We start from the raw sequence: 20000 nt of genomic DNA on the forward strand, positions 1-20000 counted from the left end.
GCGCGCCTGCCTGCTGCCGCAACTCCCTTGGTACAGCGCCCCCCCCCCCCCCCAAGCCGTCTGTAAACCAACCCATCCTTAAGGAGTTGTAGCATTTGAACACACAAAAAGATTAAATCTGTGTTTTCCTTCTCCCAAAACCGAGATATGATCTGTATGAACCCAACATCATTGATTTCTATAGTATACATATTTTCATAGTTTTTATCTTTAGAGCCCCCATGCAACTCAGAGAACTTCAATTTACTTTGACTTGGAATGCTATAGGCTACAATAACGTGCTGCTCATTTAATAAGTTTTACACAATAACATCGCTACCATATACCAAAAATATCATAGCCAAGCGTTAATGTTTTTTTTTTATTATGGGCCAGTATTTTCCTGGTAGCTGCATCTCCCCTCCCCTCTGCTGTCTCCCTCCCGTCTCTACGCGCACCCCAAACTGTTCTGCTCTGTCTGCTCTCTTCGTTGGCTTGGAGGCGCATCGATAACACTTTTCCTCAATTCTTTCTGCTTACGTGACTTCTACACTATTGTTTTAATGTCACGACGGGAAAGAGACTTTTCAAAATGGAGCTATCACAAAAACTCCGTTGGGACCAATTCGTGCTTTTGGCAGCAGCGCTTATGTCACCTGCATTAACGTAAGTGCGCTTGAGAGCTCCAGGAGAGTTTGATGTTGCATGTGCGTTGTGGTGCGTTATGGTGCGTACTGGTGCGTTATGGGGAGCCAAGGTGCGTTATGGTGAGTTATGGCGCGTTATGGTGCGTTATGATGCGCTATAGTGCGTTATGGTGCGTTTTGGTTATTGGGCGGTATGTGTCATTATGGTGCGTTATGATGCGTTTTGGAGCATTATGGCGCTTCATGGAGCATTATTGTGCGTTATTGGATGTTAAGCCGCGTTATAGTGCGTTAGTGTGCGCTATGGTGTGTTATGGCGCGTTATGGTGCGTTATGGGGCGTTATTCGGCGTTATGGCACGTTATTGCGCGTTATGTCGCCCTAGATTCAGGTCTGGGTTTGATTGGGTGCAGATAATTTAATAATATTGATTAGATCTTAAAGCAAAAATATTTGAATTTGTTTATCAAAGCGTAAAGGTCTATATTTGCCCTTTATTTTAATGTAATAACATGTTGCTAAGAGGATGTCACATTGACAACATTTTGATACGGGTTTAAAATAATAAGAATATACTTAATATAATGCAGATTAAGGGTTATTTGGTTCTTCATTATACATATGTTATACTTTAGTCATTTTCTCATTTAATATCTGGTGCCACCTATATGATTCAGGAATCTCCAAGGGAACATACAAATGGAATTCATTTATTGAATAATTACTAGCAATACCCCAATTACAAACAATCTTTTAGCAAAAGTAACTTTGTAACTTAATGTGCAGTTACATTTTTCAAATCTTCAACTTGCTTTTGCGGACAATCACCGTCAAAATACCCCAACTCAGTTGACAAATGGGTCTCGCACCAAGTGTAATGAACTCTCAGTCACTGCTTGTCTGTGCTCCATTCTTCCCCTCCGCCCATCAATCTCTCCGCAGGGTGCTGTGTAACGACATACTCGGCCTCAAGGGGGCAGGAGATCCAGTGTTGACACCTAACTCGGTGTGTCTGCGGCTGGCCGGGCTCAGCAAGCGTCAGATGCGGATGTGCGTCCGCAGCCCCGACGTGACGGCCTCCGCCCTGCAGGGCATCCAGGTGGCGGTCCACGAGTGCCAGCACCAGCTCCGCGAGCACCGGTGGAACTGCTCCTCGCTGGAGGGCCACGGGAAGCTTCCCCACCAGAGCGCCATCCTCAACAGGGGTAGGGGCCGAAAGAGAGAGGGTGGGCCACCATCCATGTTGGGGCGACATGTGGCTCAGGAGGTAGAGCGGGTTGGCTGGTAACCGGAAGGTTGCTAGCTAGATCCCCAGCTCCTCCCAGCTGAGTGCCGAGGTGTCCCTGAGCGAGACACCTCACCCTTATTGCTCCTGACGAGTTGGCTGTCGCCTTGCATGGTTGACTCCGCCGTCAGTGTGTGAATGCGTGAATGAATGGGTGAATGTTAGGCAAAGCGCTTTGAGTGGCCACTGGTTGGAAAAAAGCAGTCCATTTACCATGTAGGACCACTAGGTCTTAATAGTGTGTGAGATTTGGGGGGGGGGATGATTAACATGGGTGTAAGTGTTGAATTTAGTGTGTGTGCGTCTTACCTGGATACCTGTAAGACAATTTACTCACCATCGCTTTCATATATCATATTCATATCAGAACATTCAGGTGGAGCTCAAGCAAGCATAAAGGCTGCAGCCATTGGGGGTTTAACCCCGTACTTTAGACGACTGTCACCATGGCAATCGGTATCCTGCCTCCTATCAATTCTTGAATTGTTATGATACTTTTGTGACACGGCCCAAAGCTCCAGAAATCAACCCCTGCCTCCCCAGCTTAAAAGGCCCTTGTTTGAGATTCCCCTCTTTGATTCTCCAGGATAAGCAGGCTGCTTTCCTATCATTGCTGACAGATCCGTAAATGAAATGATCAAAAGTGACAAGGGTTTTCTCCAGCAAGTATTGCTTGTCTGTGTGACGCATATATTGGGTACCTCAATTACTGTTCGCTTACATTTGTGTCTCAAAGCACATTAAAACACCAGTCAAAGAGCCTGTCGTCGCAGATTTCCTTTTGTTTGACATTTTAGGAAGAATGTGATGACCAAATCAATCAGTTGAGATATATTAGGCAGACAAAAGTGCTGTGAGTCTGTGAAGGCTGAAGCGCTTTGAGACAACAATCAGGTTTTATCAGGAATGGGAGAGGGCCCATCCTTTACGTCAGCAGAAGAACAACAAAAGAACGGTACAAGCACACAGCAGAAACCCCTCTTCTTCAATTTCCTGTATCTGTATTCCAGCGGCGTACGGGAAAGGTTTCTCATATGAGACGAGCCCTAAATCCCTGAATGGACCAAATGGGCCTGACGGATGTTTCTCGGCCTCCCGCAGGTTTCCGCGAGAGCGCCTTCTCCCTGTCCCTGCTGGCGGCCGGGGTGGCCCACTCCGTGTCCTCGGCCTGCAGCATGGGCAAGCTGCAGGGCTGCGGCTGCGAGGCCAAGCGCCGGCTGGACGACGACAAGATCCGCATGAAGCTCACCCAGCTGCAGCTGCGCACGCTGCAGAAGGGCGGGGCGGGCGGGGGGCTGGCGCGCCCCCCCGCCGCCGCCCTGCACCCCGCCGGCCCCTCCGTCCTGCTGAGGCCCCCGCCCGACCAGGGGAGCTCCGTGCAGGAGACCTGGGAGTGGGGCGGCTGCAGCCACGACACCCGCTTCGGGGAGCGCTTCTCCCGGGACTGGCTGGACTCGCGGGGGTCGCCCCGGGACATCCACGCCCGGATGAGGATCCACAACAACAGGGTGGGGCGGCAGGTGAGAGGAGACGGCCTCCGGGCTCCGCGGGGTTCTCCGCTGTGTTCCCCAGTGTTCCCAGTCCCCGACACAGATTATATCATCCCATAATCCTACATACATCCATCTATAAAAACATCCATCCATCCATCCATTCATCCACCCACCCATCCATCCATCCATCTATACATCTATACATACATCAATGCATCTATGAATACATACATACAAACATACACGCATACGTGCATACATGCATGCATGCATACATACATACATACATATCTCATCGATATCCTTTGTTTGAAGCGATTGTACCAGTTACTAGTTACTAGTAATTTATCCAAAGGCACATTTATCTGTAGACATGAGGGATCGTGTCCAGTACCTTTGTAGCCACCACACTATCCTGCCCCTCATGATTCAGGTTGTGTCTTCGTTCAGATCGTGACAGACAACACCAAGAGAAAGTGCAAGTGCCACGGCACGTCGGGCAGCTGCCAGTTCAAGACCTGCTGGCACGTGTCCCCCGAGTTCCGGCTGGTCGGGGCGCTGCTCAAGGAGAAGTTCCTCATGGCCATCTTTGTCAACTCCCAGAACAAGAACAACGGCGTCTTCAACCCCCGCACGGCCGACAGGCGGGGCGCCGGGGTTAAGAACGGGGGTCCTGGGGGAGGGGGAGAAGGAGGTGGAGGAGGAGGAGGAGGAGGAGGAGGAGGAGGTGGAGGAGGAGGTGGAGGAGGAGGAGGTGGAGGAGGAGGAGGTGGAGGAGGAGGAGGAGGAGGAGGAGAAGGAGGAGGAGGAGGTGCACGCCGCCGCGGCAGTGTATCCCGGGAGCTGGTGTACTTTGAGAAGTCGCCAGACTTCTGTGAGCAGGAGCCTTCGCTGGACTCGCTGGGCACTCAGGGCCGCATCTGCAACAAGACCAGCCGCAGCATGGACAGCTGCGGGGCACTGTGCTGCGGCCGGGGACACAACATCCTGAAGGAGACGCGCAGCGAGCGCTGCCACTGCCGCTTCCACTGGTGCTGCTACGTGCTGTGCGAGGAGTGCCGCGTCACCGAGTGGGTCAACGTCTGCAAGTAGACGCTGTGCAACCCCCCACCCCCCCCCCCCCCCCCCCCCCCCCCCATCCCCACCCCTGCCTCGACGGACCCAGCCCACCCTCGGAACCCCAAATCCCGTCTCGTTCAAGACTCAAAATGGTGGAAGGATTATGATGCTTCCCCGACCAACACGTAGACACACGCAGCGGGCCCAGAGCAGACTGCAGTGGGCCTTGTTTCCCGTTGTGTAAGTCACTTAGGAACTCGGTTTTCTGCTCTCCTTTTTTTCTATGTCATCTGGGTTTTATTTAGTGCTTGTAGCCGTTGTTATTCTGGAAATGCCAAGTCAGAGATGACTCATGTCTAGTGGCCTGGCGACCATTTCACTGTAAAATACTTTTGTATTTGAATGTGTATATAAATAGTTGAATGTATAATTCCTGTTATTGTTATATCCATATAAATATATTATATTGAAGGCCATCCTATTAGAAGAGACCGTGGGAGAGAGAGAAGGAGGTTGTTTAACTGGACAGGGGATCAGAGACCGTGTGGGAACAAACCTTACATTTCTACGTATCTCCTTGGGGTTCAACAAGTCATCAGCGAGTCAAGCTGTGACGGCCGCAGACCTAAAACCGACATCTAGGGGATGAAATATCAAGATCAGTCTTCATTTGTCTTGAAGAAGGGATCTGCTTACTTAGATGCGTCGAGGAAACAATGTTCGGATGCAAACACCTCAACACCTGAAGGCCCTCATTGATATGTTCATAATATGATATACAATATCTGATGCTTCAGTCCCTCGATCCTGACGGTTTCTTATGAATTAAGATGCTTTTCTCAAACACGTGTACTATCACCAATCTATTACACAGCCTTTTGTTGGGTTCAATGTAAAGTGATATCAAAGTAAACATATTTTTTAATTAATATCATGTGACTATGAAGTGTTCATTGTGAGGCGATGGGGTCCTTTACATGCATGTAACTAACTAAAGTATTTAAATCACCAGTAACTAACTAAGCGACTTTATATACTTACTGGCGTGTCTAACTGAATATGTTTCATATTTGTATCTTGATTTTTAGATTCCTCCCGCACATGATTATCTTCTGATTGAGTTATGAACCTATTCTGAGGTGTGTTTGTGTGCGTGGGTTAGTGTGTGTGTGTTTGTGCATTCATACGTGCGTTGTGTGTGTGTGTGTGTGTGGGGGGGGGGGGGGATGTAATCAATAAGTGAAATGTGTGTTTTATATGGAGTCTTACTTGTAGGTGTTGGTTTCTGAGTTCTATAGTTGGGGTTTGAGGCTGTTTCTCGCTTAGATTAGGTTCTATGGGACCAGGATATTGTTTCCTGAAGTATGACCCTCATTCCTGGAGGTCAATCTATAGAGAGAGTTAAATTTATTACATGATTTGTGTGTGTGTGTGTGTGTGTGTGTGTGTGTGTGTGTGTGTGTGTGTGTGTGTGTGTGTGTGTGTGTGTGTGTGTGTGTGTGTGTGTGTGTGTTTGTGTGAGGTCACAGCCAAGGAAAGAACTCTCTCAGCCATGTGCTTCTTGAGATTCAGACTTCCTCCCTGTCAAAGTAGCTACTGCTGCACACTGCCTGCCAATACCCTGACATACACACGATGATTTACAGTCACACACACATATACACACCGCACACACATGTGTACACACACACACACACACACACACACACACACACACACACACACACACACACACACACACACACACACACACACACACACACACAGACACACACACACACACACACACACACACACACACACACACACACACACACACACACGTAATTCAAACTCAAATATATACACACGCATGTACACAGGCACTCAAACAAACATGCTCACTCACATACACACACACATACACACTGACACACGTAAAAACACACACGCACACACACAAAACACACATACACAAACACACGCATACACAAACACGCACACACGCACACACACACACACACACACACACAAATAATGAGGCTCGCCAGGTGAGCTGCAGCTGTAGCAGATGTAGCTGATACTAGCAGAATAACACTAATGTCAGTGGCTGGCCATGATTTACTGCTCTTTGCTGAATAACTTAGACAGGACACAGATGTTGACTGATCGAGATCCTGACTGAACCAGATCCTAACTGAACCAGATCCTGACTGAACCAGATCCTGACTGAACCAGATCCTGACTGCACCAGATCCTGACTGAACCAGATCCTGGCTGATCCAGATCCTGACTGAACCAGATCCTGACTGAACCAGATCCTGACTGAACCAGATCCTTACTGAACCAGATCCTGACTGAACCAGATCCTGGCCGAACCAGATCCTGACTGAACCAGATCCTGACTGAACCAGATCCTGGCCGAGCATATACTGACTGAACCAGATCCTGACTGAACCAGATCCTGACTGAACCAGATCCTGGCTGAACCAGATCCTGGCTGAACCAGATCCCGACTGAACCAGATCCTGGCTGATCCAGCTTGTCTGTCCCGGCGCATCAGGACTGCCCGTTATGTCCCAGTGTCTCCCAACATGGAGGCAGTTCTTCACTCTTGACTCCCACAGCTCAGCCAGTGAGTGAGGTTGATGCACGTTTTCTCCATTATGTTCTATGCGGGGGGAAAGGGGGGGGGGGGGGGGGGGTTCTTTGGAATGATAAGAGACTGGATCTCTGGTTCGCATTTCCTTGTTCCTTCGTTGTATTACTCTGGAGCTGCTGCTCCCGGTGGGAATTTCCTGTTGCTGTTCTCTCCCATGTGTGAGACAGAGAGCGCAGTGGACAGCCTTGGATGTCTGTGTGTATCTCTCTCTCTCTCTCTCTCTCTCTCTCTCTCTCTCTCTCTCTCTCTCTCTCTCTCTCTCTCTTTCCCCGAATATATCCTCTCTAAAGCTGCAGACACGGACAGAACATATTGACTGTCACCCGCAATCCCCGCCCCACAGAGTAATGGTAACCAGACTGGGCCGAAATTAAAGAGAGAGAGAGAGAGAGATAGAGAGAGACCAGGAGTGAGAGAGGGAGACGAGAGAGAGAAAGAGGACGGCAGTTGGCGAAGATGAAAGTGGCTTGCTAAGATCGGCAGGATGATTATAATGCAAGGAGATTGTTCAGTTGGATGTAGAGATTGAGCAATAGCTTCTCACCGTATGGCCAGAGGTACGCAGATGCCAGAGAGTTGGTGCTGGTGGTGGTAAGGGTTAGGGGTGGGGAGAGGGGGGGCATCGGGGAGAGATCAGAGCAAATGCAGTGTACTCTGTATAAATACACGGCCATAAACATCTGCTTCTCGACTCCCTTTTCATTTTTGATGTGGGACGAGGAGCGGAGTGCGGCCAGCAGCCCAGAACATCAAAGGCCTCGGCGCGCAGCCCCTCATTAGCCCAGCAGAACCAACCCGGGCCCACGACTGTCTTTGCTGGGGTGCAGCTGGCAGACACTTCAGAGGAAAAGGCTCCTTTAAGGCAGGGCAACCCCACCCTCACCCCACCTTCTCCCCGACGCCACCTCTACCCACCGTCACCCCCCCCTGGAACCCTCTCGCACACCCCAAACATACACAGACACACATGCATGGGCACACAAACACACGCACACACACACACGCACGCACACACGCACGCACACACACACACACACACACACACACACACACACACACACACACACACACACACACTCACACACACACACACACACACACACACACACACACACACACACACACACACACACACACACACACACACACACACACACATATATACCACACATACACACACACACACACACACACACACACACACACACACACATATATACCACACATACACACACATATACACACACACACACACACACACACACACACACACACACACACACACACACACACACACACAAACACACACACTCTAACACACACACACACACACACACACACACACACACACACACACACACACACACACACACACACACACACACACACACACACACACACACACAGGCTCCCCAACATGCACTCCACCCCGTAATCTGGAGTGCAGCTGCAAACATCTGCTCCCCCCCCACCTTCTCTCCCCCCTCCACTTTTTGTTTAATTTCTTTGCCTCCACCACTGAAGTGATAAACACATCTATCACCGGACCACGGACTGACATGCTGCAGTGACGGCGCACGGCCATGTGTGCAGTTATAGATGACAACATTTATAAATATAAATCAATAACATTTGGAAAGATGTAACACATACAATACTTTGTGTCGTGTCTCCTGATTGGACAGCAGGGTATTGAGAAATGTTGTCATTAATTGAGAATGACTTTATACAACTTCTGTCATTACAAATGTATATATTTTTGTAACAGACAAATGACAAATCAACTACGATTGATTAACTTCAAGATTTAAGAATTAATTAGTTAATTATCTTTCAGTTTATTATTTATCAGTTCAATATCGAAACTCATTCATTATGTCAGTTCCTTATCTTATCAGTTTTTTCAGAGTCCTAATTATCTGTCAGTTCATTATCTGACTCGTCACTATCTATCAGTTCATTATTTGAATCATTATTATATAAGTTCATTATCTGTCAGTTCAATATCTATCTGTTTGCGAGACATCATTATCTATCAGATCAGCATCTGTAAGTTCATTATCTGTCGGTTCAATATCTATCTGTTTGTTATCTGAGCCATCATTTTCTATCAGATCATTATCTTTCAGATCATTATATGCGACGCTGCTGGCTGCTGCAAGATGGCATCAATTACTAATTATTAATTCACTAGATTCCTCTGTTAATTATTCAAGGTTGTTTCCCTTACATATGGCGCATGTTACTGTTTGTGTTATGGCCCGGATTTGATCGAAACTAAATGCATTTATTTGATTGTGATAGACCTTTTAAAAACAGTCAGGGCATCGTTTAATGTGACTGATATAGCCTATGCATATTAAGGACCGGCCCCCATATTTGACAAGCAAAACCAAAAAGGGTTGCAAATTACAATAAATGGCATGATATGTTTGGACAATGTTTTTTTAAAACCAAAAAAGAAAGTTTGAGAAAAATCTACATGCATCTGACCAATAGGCTGCATCCCTTTTCTGTCAATTATGAGGCGATGACAAATTAATGTAAGGTGTTTCTGACACTGCCGACCGCTCTACCATCGCGAGATTGTCCACGTCCATCAGAAAATATCGCGAGACTATCTTCCAGCCTCTGCCTGAATCCAGCTGATAACGTTGACTGGTAAGTGTGAATGAAATGTAATTTTTTTAAATAAATACTGATTTGTGTTCTTCTGTGAAGGCATGGTGTATCAAATTATGATTTTGCACCTGCTGGTAAAACGTCTCGTATTGTGAATCGTCGTTGATCGACGACATTATAGGCCGCGTTAGTATTCTTGTTGCGACTGCTGGGATTACATGCAACGTTATGCATTAATCAAATGTGTATTTTTCTACAATGAATACAACAACATGAGGCTACAGTATTTCAAAATATAATTCTGACAAATGCATTTCGAATTGCCTGCATTGAAAGACATTCTGGCTATAGTATTCTGGCACAAAATCAACCCGCTCTTTCATTCTGAGACATTCTGGTTATTCTAACACCGCAGTTGTAAGGGAGAAGCGGTGTATTCTGCAGAGATGTTGTGTCCAAAGCATAGGCCTGATCAGGGACCACCGCTCTGACCACACAGTAGAAGAGGATTCAGAAGCGCTCATTCCTGTGATTATTAATTCAATTCAATCAATTCATCCTTGAAAATCATGTCTTTACAGACAAAATGCCGCCGAAAATGACGCGACACTAACAGCAAAGCCATCAGTGATCAATACTGTTGAGGAACTGGGAGAACGTTTCGCACGAATGTGATGTTTTAAGATCACTTTTGCGCCGTGTGCTAAATAACAGGGCACGACGGCATGACATTACACAAAACACTGCACTTTACATTCAATGACACTACACAAAACATTGCACTTTGCAGTCAATGACACTACACAAAATATTGCACTTTACAGTCAATGACACTACACAAAACATTGTCCTTTATTATAAATTACACTACACAAAGCATTGCACTTTACAGTCAATGACACTACACAAAACATTGCCCTTTATTATAAATGACACTACACAAAGCATTGCATTTGACAGTCAATGACACTACACAAAGCATTGCACAATCACTGTGACACCACCACAGTTCCCCACCAGCCCTGATAAAAGGTGGCATCTGACCATGACCCATGTAAGGTTATAAGTGTCAACATGGCTGATTGTTTCTTTACAGCTTAAAGTCAGGTGCCTACCAAGGTGTGAATGACTGCATTGCCCTTCATCTAGGTTTGTTATAGCAAAATGTGATGTTAGCTGCCATAGCTTTTGGTGACGTGCGGTTTATTTATAATTCACTTCCATTCACATGTTCCCATCTCTTAAACTATAATAGTGTGGTCACCGTCTGTCACCTGTGCTACGTCTGCTACAGCTCCGGGGGACTGAAGTGAGAGCTGTCAGTCATCATGGGAAACATCTTTAGTAATCTGCTGAAGAGCCTGATCGGCAAAAAGGAGATGAGGATCCTCATGGTGGGGCTTGACGCCGCGGGGAAGACCACCATCCTGTACAAGCTGAAGCTGGGCGAGATCGTCACCACCATCCCCACTATCGGTCGGTCAGGAGGGGACACACCCCGCTTACATTCACATTTAGGGCCTTTAGCAGAGTTGCTAGAAAGCTAAGGGCTATAACTAGGTACAACATACATTAAGTGTGTGCATTAAGGCCCAGGACGTATAAAATATAATTGGGTGGGAGGGGGTGGCTAGTCTTGAGTCCCCCACAGCCCCCACATCCCCTGCATATGAAAAACTCTGGGGCACACAGTCAGAACATGATCCTAGAAAAAACACACCTCCAAATCCTCCCTTTATAAAATAGTAGTCTGTGTGATATTCAGAAGGATACTGTAAAGTATCAATATGGACTGACTGCAATCAATACATTTGAATAAGTTCATATGTAAGGCTTCTCTTAAGGATGACTAACCATCATGCATTTTCTCCCTCTAATGGCGTTGATTAAGATCAATAGAGCAACATTAGAACCAGAACATGATCGTTTATTCAACAGCATATCCCCAAAATAGCGCATCATGAGCACATGTACTGTTGATCCAATCAGGTTCTTCTCCTTATCGTCCTGAACGAGTTAGGTCACCTGTTGACCTAACTCCTCCCCCTCACTGAGATCTGTGGAACTAACCCCTCCCCCTCAATGAAATCAGTTGACCTAACTCCTCCCCCTCACTGAAATCAGTTGACCTAACTCCTCCCCCTCTCTTCAATCGGTTGACCTAACTCCTCCCCCTCTCTTCAATCTGTTGACCTAACTCCTCCCCCTCTCTTCAATCTGTTGACCTAACTCCTCCCCCTCTCTTCAATCTGTTGACCTAACTCCTCCCCCTCTCTTCAATCTGTTGACCTAACTCCTCCCCCTCTCTTCAATCTGTTGACCTAACCCCTCCCCCTGGCTGACCCTCATGCAGGGTTCAACGTGGAGACGGTGGAGTACAAGAACATCAGCTTCACCGTGTGGGACGTGGGCGGCCAGGACAAGATCCGCCCGCTGTGGCGACACTACTTCCAGAACACCCAAGGTACGCCCTGGGGGGGGTCATTTCATTTTACATTTTAGGCATTTAGCCAACGTTTTTATCCAATGCGACTTACAACCATTCATAAACACATTAATCACCCGACGGCGGAGTCGACCACGCAGGGCGACAGCCAGCTTGTCAGGAGCCGTCAGGGTGAGGTGTCTCGCTCAGGGACCCCTCAACGCTCAGCTAGGAGGGGCCGGGGATCACACTAGCAACCTTCTGGTCAGAAGCCAACCCGCTCTACCTCCTGAGCTAAGCGTATCCTGTTTTCCAGGAATAACATACGGTATCATATGTATTTTATATGATAAAGTGACATAATCCTCTTGGTGGGTCCTTCACCTTCTACCAGCTAGACTAAAGGGGTTCTAGTCCTGTACTGTGTAACATCATGTATATATGTTGTATGACCCCAGTATGTGGTCCCCTTGGTAGGGCTGATCTTCGTGGTGATAACAGTAGTGTGCGTCCCCTTGGTAGGGCTGCTCTTCGTGGTGATAACAGTAGTGTGCGTCCCCTTGGTAGGGCTGATCTTCATGGTGATAACAGTAGTATGTGTCCCCTTGGTAGGGCTGATCTTCGTGGTGGACAGCAACGACCGCGAGCGCGTCAACGAGGCTCGAGAGGAGCTGATGAGGATGCTGGCAGAGGATGAGCTGCGCGATGCCGTTCTTCTGATCTTCGCCAACAAGCAGGTAATGCCTCTCTCCTATGTCACCTCTCCTATGCGTCCGCTCATATGTCTCCTTTCCTATGTCTCCTCTCCTAACCCCCCTCCTCCTGAATGCCTCACTTCCTCAGCTAGGAATCCTAGCGGACTGGAAGCTAGATCACATTCAGAAGACTTGGCGTTAGCGCTTTATATTTAGGTCCTTGTAATAAGCCTTAGTTAATAGGTAATAAGACCCTTATTATATGCTTATTAACATTAATTGGTGTTAATAAGACTATATATAAGTGTTAATAATAACATAATAAGGATGTTTATTGTGAGATTATAAGACTTTTATAAGCACTTATAAGAAACGTGTTATCTATTTATTGATTGCTTAATAACATTAAGACATGGACAGTGAATTTGTTTATTTTACAGTTGACCCACTCAAGATAATAACAAAAATAATAATAATACATCATCATCATCAACCTTTTATTATTAGACTCAAGGTCCATTTAAAAACATACAATACAAGAAATGGACAACACACACAATAAGAATAAAAACATAACGACCAATTATAAAAGGCACTTGTACCAATGCCTCCAAAGGTATGACTGGTAGCGTACTGCGCTATAACTTGGGTTCGACAGCAGCATTATGACTTCATTCTTTGAGTTATTCAGGCGACAGATAAATCTGTACATAAGGTTCCTCAATAAAGCTTGTAAGGTGTTAACTCCTGCATTCACAAATAGCTCACTTGCACTACTCCACCTAGGTCTTTTAAGTAAGATCCTAAAACAATCGTTGCAAGCAACTTGTAGTCTGTGCATACTTGATTTTTTGAACTTACCCCATAAGGGGGCAGTATACAGGGGAGTGCAATATGCTCTAAAGAGACATATTTTAACATGATCAGAACACATATGAAATTTTCTTGCCAACATATTGGCTTGGGCATATAATGTACGACACTGTCTTAAAATGTCGTCATCGTCATTTTAACTGTTATAAAGTGCCTGAGGTACTTAACTTTATAACAAACACAAAGCTTTTCCCCAGAAAGATAAAATTGTGGAAAGTGGAGGTCCTTATCTCCCTTCGCCCTACATATTATCACACTGCTCTTATTGGAATTGTATTGCACATCATGTTTGACACCATATTCTGTACACACATTTAACAACTGCTGAAACCCAGCACTACTGGGAGAGAGAATGGCCAAATCATCCGCATACATTAAATGGTTAATCACCGTGTTACCAATCATACAGCCCGTTCTACAATCGTTCAGTTGGTCAGATAAATCGTTCATGTACAGATTGAAGAGGGCTGGTGACAGTAGCCCCCCTTGTCGAACTCCATTAGCAACACTGAAAGGACCAGAGACACTGCTACCCCATCTGACTTGCATACTCTGGTTAGCATACCAGTATGCAAGTATTATTATAATGCTAGCAGGTACACCCCTTTGATTTAATTTTGTGAACAGCTTCTGGTGATTGACTCTATCAAAGGCCTTAGAGGCATCAATAACTCCAATTAAAACAGAGGAATGTTGCCCTCTATACATTTCTACTATTTCTTTCAAACTATAAATACACAACTCAGTGCCATGCTTTGGTTTGAAACAAAACTGATTGTCTCTGGTATTAATATACTTACCCAATCGATCTAAAAGAATACTCTCCAGAACTTTGGAAATCACACTTGCCAGTGCGATTGGCCTATAATTGTCCATGCTCCCAATCTTGCCTGCTTTGTTCTTAATGACAGGCACAAGAGTTATGGCCAACATAGAGTCGGGCAACAGCCCATGCGTCATAAAGCCAGTGAAACATATGGCAAGTAGAGCGGCCACTTTCGGGCTAGCAAACCCGAGGTGCTCTGCAGTGATCTGATCTGAGCCACTTGCTTTATTCACAGATAATTTTGTGATAGCTTCAAAAACCTCATGTGTTGTGATTCCTACTGCATCCCTATTGGAAATATTGCCAACTGTATAAGGGTCACTTTTTACACAATTAAATAAAGCCGAGTAATTCTGCTTCCACAAATCAGCGATTTTATCAGCTCCAGAGACTCCCTCTACTGTGCTAGGCAACAATGTATTGCTCCTGTTAAGAGTTCTCACTTCCTTCCAAAATTCAACAACATTCTTACTTAGAAGCTTTTCAGCCATAGAGTCTGCTCTCATAACTTGTTCATTTTTGGATATATAACGAACTGCATATTTAAATTTTGAAAGATTTAACTTTTTATAATCCAGGACAGGCCCCTGTCTAGGTCGGCCTTCCTGAACCCAAGCTTTATATGCCTCTTTAGCTTCTGCATGATGAGCAGCAACATGCTTTTTCCAACCTGGCTTGGTGTCAGACTTTCCCCTTTTAGAATACTTATGATATGACCTGCTGGCCTCATACACAGCTCCAACAATATCATTGTACATAGCACAGAGATCTTTATGGTGAGAAATTACGTTACAGTTTACGTCAGAACACATAATTGCATCTCTCGGTAAATATACAGCACTAAGAAGGATATCAGTTTTCCCATAGTATGTTAAAATATCCTCATTTGTGAGCTTGGCCCAATCCAGTTTGGCCTTACAGGCATGTTTACCCTCCTGAGACATCTCAGGGAGACTCTCACAATCTAGTGACACAACAAAAGGAATATGATCAGACATGGACGCCTCATACACAATCTTAATAGATCTTATAATTTCATGGGCATCAGCAGTGCTAATGCAATGGTCAAGCCATGATGTTGTGTGCCAAGCCTTGCTTATATAAGAATAGCTATCAGCATTCTTATATACAAAACACAACAGTACAAAAGTAAATAAACCATACAAATAAAGAAACATGTGCATACATACACAAGAATGCACATAAAGTACAAATACACACATAAATATTGTTGCAAACAACCATGACGGAGCCTCCTGTATGACGAGTGTGGTGGTGGCCTAATGAATGGTCAACATTATTTGATGTCGTCTCTCACAGAATGATTGCTTGAGATCTCACTTTAACCAGCGACACCATGGTCTTGAGTCCGACACAATACTACATGGACATATAGACTAGAAGGTTACATAGAAGTCTTCATAACGTGGAGGTATGGTGAGCTTGGTCTGTATGGTAATATGGCATTGGTATGCCTTAAAAACTGGTTTAACGGAAGTTAACATATCAAAACAATCGCAAACCATGTTTTCTAAAGCATAATGTGTCAAAGCCCACTGTCAACACTGACATTTGCGAAATTGCATGTGTACAGCTTTAATGCCCAGCCTGTGTTGGAGAGAGGCCGTGGTTCAGAAAGACAACTTTGAACAAATGCATCCAATTTTCGATTTTCCGATATAGACTTGAAATTTTGCATGAGTACACTATGGAATATACCCTTTATAGCCATATTCGACAGCTGAGCCTACATGTTTTTGACGCAATGATAGAGCTTTTTAAACATTGGAGATATGCATATATTTCACTTTAAAATGTACATCTCTGCAGTCTTTGGCCTTATTGTAACTAATGCATAACCATATAGTATATATATAGGAGTATATGAATATAATATATAGTCCAACAGTCCCCAGGACCTGGTACATGCGTTCCGATGTTTGCAGCTTTCACCAGTTCCACCACCACATCTTTTGAGTGTGGGTGTTTGGTCAAGTTCTAGCCATTGTATTAAGCCCAAATGGTCTAACCGTATGGGTTGCTTGTTATAGCGCCAACTATGTGTTTTTCTGGCCCATTCTTTGATTTTACTCATTTTACGAGTTCTACAAGCCTGCCAATATATAACTTTTGGAGCCAAATAGTCTCGGTCAAATAATAATACTAACGAATACAATAGGGTTCCTATGTTTTTCGTAGGACCTCTAATAACTGTAAAACATAAAGCAGCTGATATAAACGGGCTGTTGATTGCTTCGTAGGACCTGCCCAATGCCATGAACGCGGCAGAGATCACAGACAAGCTGGGCCTGCACTCGCTACGCCACCGAAACTGGTACATCCAGGCCACCTGCGCCACCAGCGGAGACGGCCTCTACGAGGGCCTCGATTGGCTGGCCAATCAGCTGAAGAACAAGAAGTGAGCGTCCCATTGGGTAGGAGGCGGGGGAGGAGCCTAGCATTAAGACGTGGTTGACATATGGGTGCATTGAGTTTACATGGAGAGGTACCAATGTAAAGTTACTCGCAATGCTCCCACTTTTAGTTCTAAAAGTCGAAAGCTTTGGTTCATGTTATTTTGTTCCATCGAAGGTGACTGTTGTTGATGACTAAATAATAATAAATACAAGCGTGGTGAAAACGTTAATTTAAATGATGAATGATGACATTAAAATTAACGTTTCGGGAGAATTATAAGCCAGTAGATGAAGTCGTGAAACAGTTTGTGGAGCTGAAACTGACACTAGTCGATAATTCTGATTACTCCTTATCATTATGGTAGAGGTCACTTGTATTGTATATTTCAGTCTTCATTTGACAAAATAAGGTTTCATTCAGTAGTCAAAACGATGCTATGCTAAATCATTAGACTGAACGGTCACAAACAGGTTCAAGATTTAAATTATTTGTTAAATATCATTCATTCACTCATTCATTTTATGTTTGCTGTTCTGAATATGCATATAATACAATGCATATTTAACTCACTGGGATATAATACATACTTGTACCTCATATAAAACTGCCCAAACTGCATGGAAATAAACCCAATGCTGGCTGATAGGCTGTAGTAGATTGGAACCACTACTGTTGGCTAGTGTGAACACTAACCAACACTTACCATCAGATGAACTGATGAGGATGATGCTGCTATTGGCTAGCGTCCAGAAGGCTGCTGTGAGATGAACAGAGTTTTAAACTTTTGATTGATTTATTTATATATTAAGTTGCTTGCGTGTGAAGCTACGCTCTACCATGCTAAGTATTCACTCTGCTGAGGGCAGCCCAGTGGAAATTACATTGTGTGTGTCATTGCTTGTAGATTGCCTCTACATTTGTCAATGTCTATTATGCGTCCCGATTCATATCGTATGAGCACTGCTGTTGTGATACAATTTGCACATTTTTAGTGTTAATGTCTAATTTCAGATGATAAGCTGTAAACGCAGAACTTTAAGCTCATGTTCATTCATGATTTTATTACCCGTTGTTCAAACCGCGCTGCTCTGAGCCTTCAGAAGAAAACAAATGGGAATCAGAATGAGAGTGAAACTGCATCACAAGGCATGTCCATATTGTGAAAGATCTCTAGAGTTATTATAAGTTGTTTTAAGTTATGATAGTAAGTTACATCCAGTCACCGCTACTGGACTGATACGTGATGGATAGTGTCGAGTTTACTTCAAAAAATGGAAAACTTCTAATATGCAAGAGCATGTTTTGTATGTCCACACATCTGTATATATGTTCATGTTACAAGATACAATAATATTTATGGTTCAGTTGAAATTGTTGATATACTAATCGATATCTGTGTACATTTGTTGGGCGGATACGCTGAAGTGAAAACAGCTTGAATGTGTGATGTAACTTTATTTCAGTTCAGTATGAAACATTGTTTTGTGGCCTTAATATTGCCAGTGGTTACTTTCTTTTTGAAAACATTTCTACGTAGGAATTAGAAATTCCTACGTTGAAATGCTCCCCCTTCCAAAAAACAACAATGATAGATTAACAATTGTTGTGGAAAAATGTAATTTAAGGATTTAAAATACGTAAACATTGACTAAAACAAGCCCGCATTAGAGCAACTGAATTTATATATAAAGATGGATATTATTATTATAATAAATATTATTATGGAAAATGTTGCTCAGAACGGTGATATAATCAAGAGGAAAAAGCATAAAATATTACTCAGACTGGTTTGATGTATTTAATGTATATTATCACTAGAAAAAATGTAAAAGACTGGTGCCAAGTTGTTTAATGATTCAGTTGCTCCTGACATTATAATGATTGATCAATAAAAATACCAAAACACAACGATTGATTTGTGCGCCTCATACATTTTCTTCCATTTTTCTAATTCATTCATGATGTTCTGTTATTGCTCAATATAAAGCCATTTAAAAGTAAATTTATTACATGTTAATTGGATAATAAACGACCATTCTCTAACGCACAATACTCCTGAGGCTTCTTTTTTAAATGATTGTTAGATATTTATAACTTATGCTTGTTGCACCCTGACTTCCTACCCAATGCTCATTGCAGATGTCACGATGGCCGTGGGGCAGGATTCAAAACTACTTATTTTTAATCTTGGTCCGCCCCATCAGGCTGTGAGTCTAGGCTTCGTCACTTCTTCATCCCCCCCATCAGGGACATTCTGTCAGTCACCTCTCCCCCCCCCTTTATCAGCAGAGGGTAGGGTCAGGCCTTTCTTATCCCCTGGCCGTTTAACCATTGCTCCGACACAGGTCTGGCACAATCCCATTAGAGCTGCTCTGCCTTGTAGAGTCATCATGGCTAGACGAGCGACCGGCCAATCGCAGCCCTGCCTCGGGGCGAACGCCGCTGTGTCTCCAGGGGTGTGACAGCAGTATGCGGGTCAGAGTGGCTCCCCGGGCCCTCGGCCCCCGGGGCCCCCTGCAGGACAGCCACAATAGCGGCCCCCAGGATGGGTGCCATAGCTGGGATTCCCTGCCGTAACCGGGACGCCCTGGAGCAGGGCACAGACATACTGGCAGCAGCTCCACAATCAATTCATCCATCTGGGAGTGGCAGCAGTGAAAGGCCGAGAACCCCACACCTCGACTGGGACGGGGCAGGCCCGCCGGGCTGAGTCAGGGCCCACTCAGAGTAGGGGGGGGGGGGGGGGGACGACGCACCAGAAGCAGACAGGTGTCCTGGTGTTCATGTAAATCAGCAAGCTGATTTTGATACAGAGTAAGATGAAAAAAATAAGGCTTAAATATTATTATACTTTTGTTACATATTTCGATTACGGTGATTGCTTTTGGCATGAATGTCTTTTGTGCGGGAAAATCCCTGAGCCACCCTCTCCAGCCGTTCTCTGTATCTATTTTGACAAAATGGCTCAGAATAAAAGCTTCCTAATGACTTAACATTAGGTACTAATTGTTCAAACGTGCATATCCATTCAAGCCAC

The 20000-nt window shown here is 44.8% G+C and overlaps 3 protein-coding genes across 4 annotated transcripts in view; 2 read left to right on the forward strand and 1 right to left on the reverse strand.

Moving 5' to 3' along the window:
• The window catches only part of wnt1 (wingless-type MMTV integration site family, member 1), a 2245-nt gene extending 2150 nt beyond the window's left edge, over nt 1–95 (reverse strand). Inside the window, exon 1 of the mRNA XM_060055294.1 lies at nt 73–95. Coding sequence (XP_059911277.1) covers nt 73–95 — 23 coding nt within the window. The remainder of the gene's footprint in view (nt 1–72) is intronic.
• A 292-nt stretch (nt 96–387) lies between these two features.
• Nucleotides 388–4542, forward strand: wnt10b (wingless-type MMTV integration site family, member 10b). Of its 2 annotated transcripts, none has more exons than XM_060064835.1 (5): nt 388–645; nt 1569–1831; nt 3013–3431; nt 3855–4035; nt 4141–4542. In XM_060064835.1, exons 1-5 carry the CDS (start codon nt 572–574, stop codon nt 4494–4496), a joined length of 1293 nt encoding a protein of 430 aa, XP_059920818.1. In that variant the 5' UTR covers nt 388–571; the 3' UTR covers nt 4497–4542. The 2 variants fall into 2 exon arrangements, with proteins under 2 accessions (XP_059920818.1, XP_059920827.1); XM_060064844.1 differs by having other exon boundaries at nt 392–645; nt 3855–4074; nt 4216–4541.
• Nucleotides 4543–9643: 5101 nt separating this feature from the next.
• On the forward strand, nt 9644–18871 carry arf3a (ADP-ribosylation factor 3a). Its single transcript, XM_060064812.1, has 5 exons — nt 9644–9765; nt 11021–11202; nt 12080–12190; nt 12764–12888; nt 16807–18871. The coding sequence occupies exons 2-5, from the start codon at nt 11055–11057 to the stop codon at nt 16966–16968; spliced, it is 546 nt and encodes a 181-aa protein (XP_059920795.1). The 5' UTR covers nt 9644–9765; nt 11021–11054; the 3' UTR covers nt 16969–18871.
• Nucleotides 18872–20000: the final 1129 nt, after the last annotated feature.

Source organism: Gadus macrocephalus, chromosome 1 (genome assembly GCF_031168955.1).
Source record: "Gadus macrocephalus chromosome 1, ASM3116895v1".
NCBI classification, from domain to species: domain Eukaryota; kingdom Metazoa; phylum Chordata; class Actinopteri; order Gadiformes; family Gadidae; genus Gadus; species Gadus macrocephalus.

Bases quoted from the DNA above. Each gene is read 5' to 3' on its own strand.
- wnt10b (XM_060064835.1), top strand. From the start codon at position 572: ATGGAGCTATCACAAAAACTCCGTTGGGACCAATTCGTGCTTTTGGCA. The intron at 3,432-3,854 runs GTGAGAGGAGAC...GTCTTCGTTCAG, and splicing joins ACAACAGGGTGGGGCGGCAG to ATCGTGACAGACAACACCAA. The intron at 4,036-4,140 runs GCACGGCCGACA...GAGGTGGAGGAG, and splicing joins CAACGGCGTCTTCAACCCCC to GAGGTGGAGGAGGAGGAGGT.
- arf3a (XM_060064812.1), top strand. From the start codon at position 11,055: ATGGGAAACATCTTTAGTAATCTGCTGAAGAGCCTGATCGGCAAAAAG. The intron at 11,203-12,079 runs GTCGGTCAGGAG...ACCCTCATGCAG, and splicing joins CACCACCATCCCCACTATCG to GGTTCAACGTGGAGACGGTG. The intron at 12,191-12,763 runs GTACGCCCTGGG...TCCCCTTGGTAG, and splicing joins CTACTTCCAGAACACCCAAG to GGCTGATCTTCGTGGTGGAC.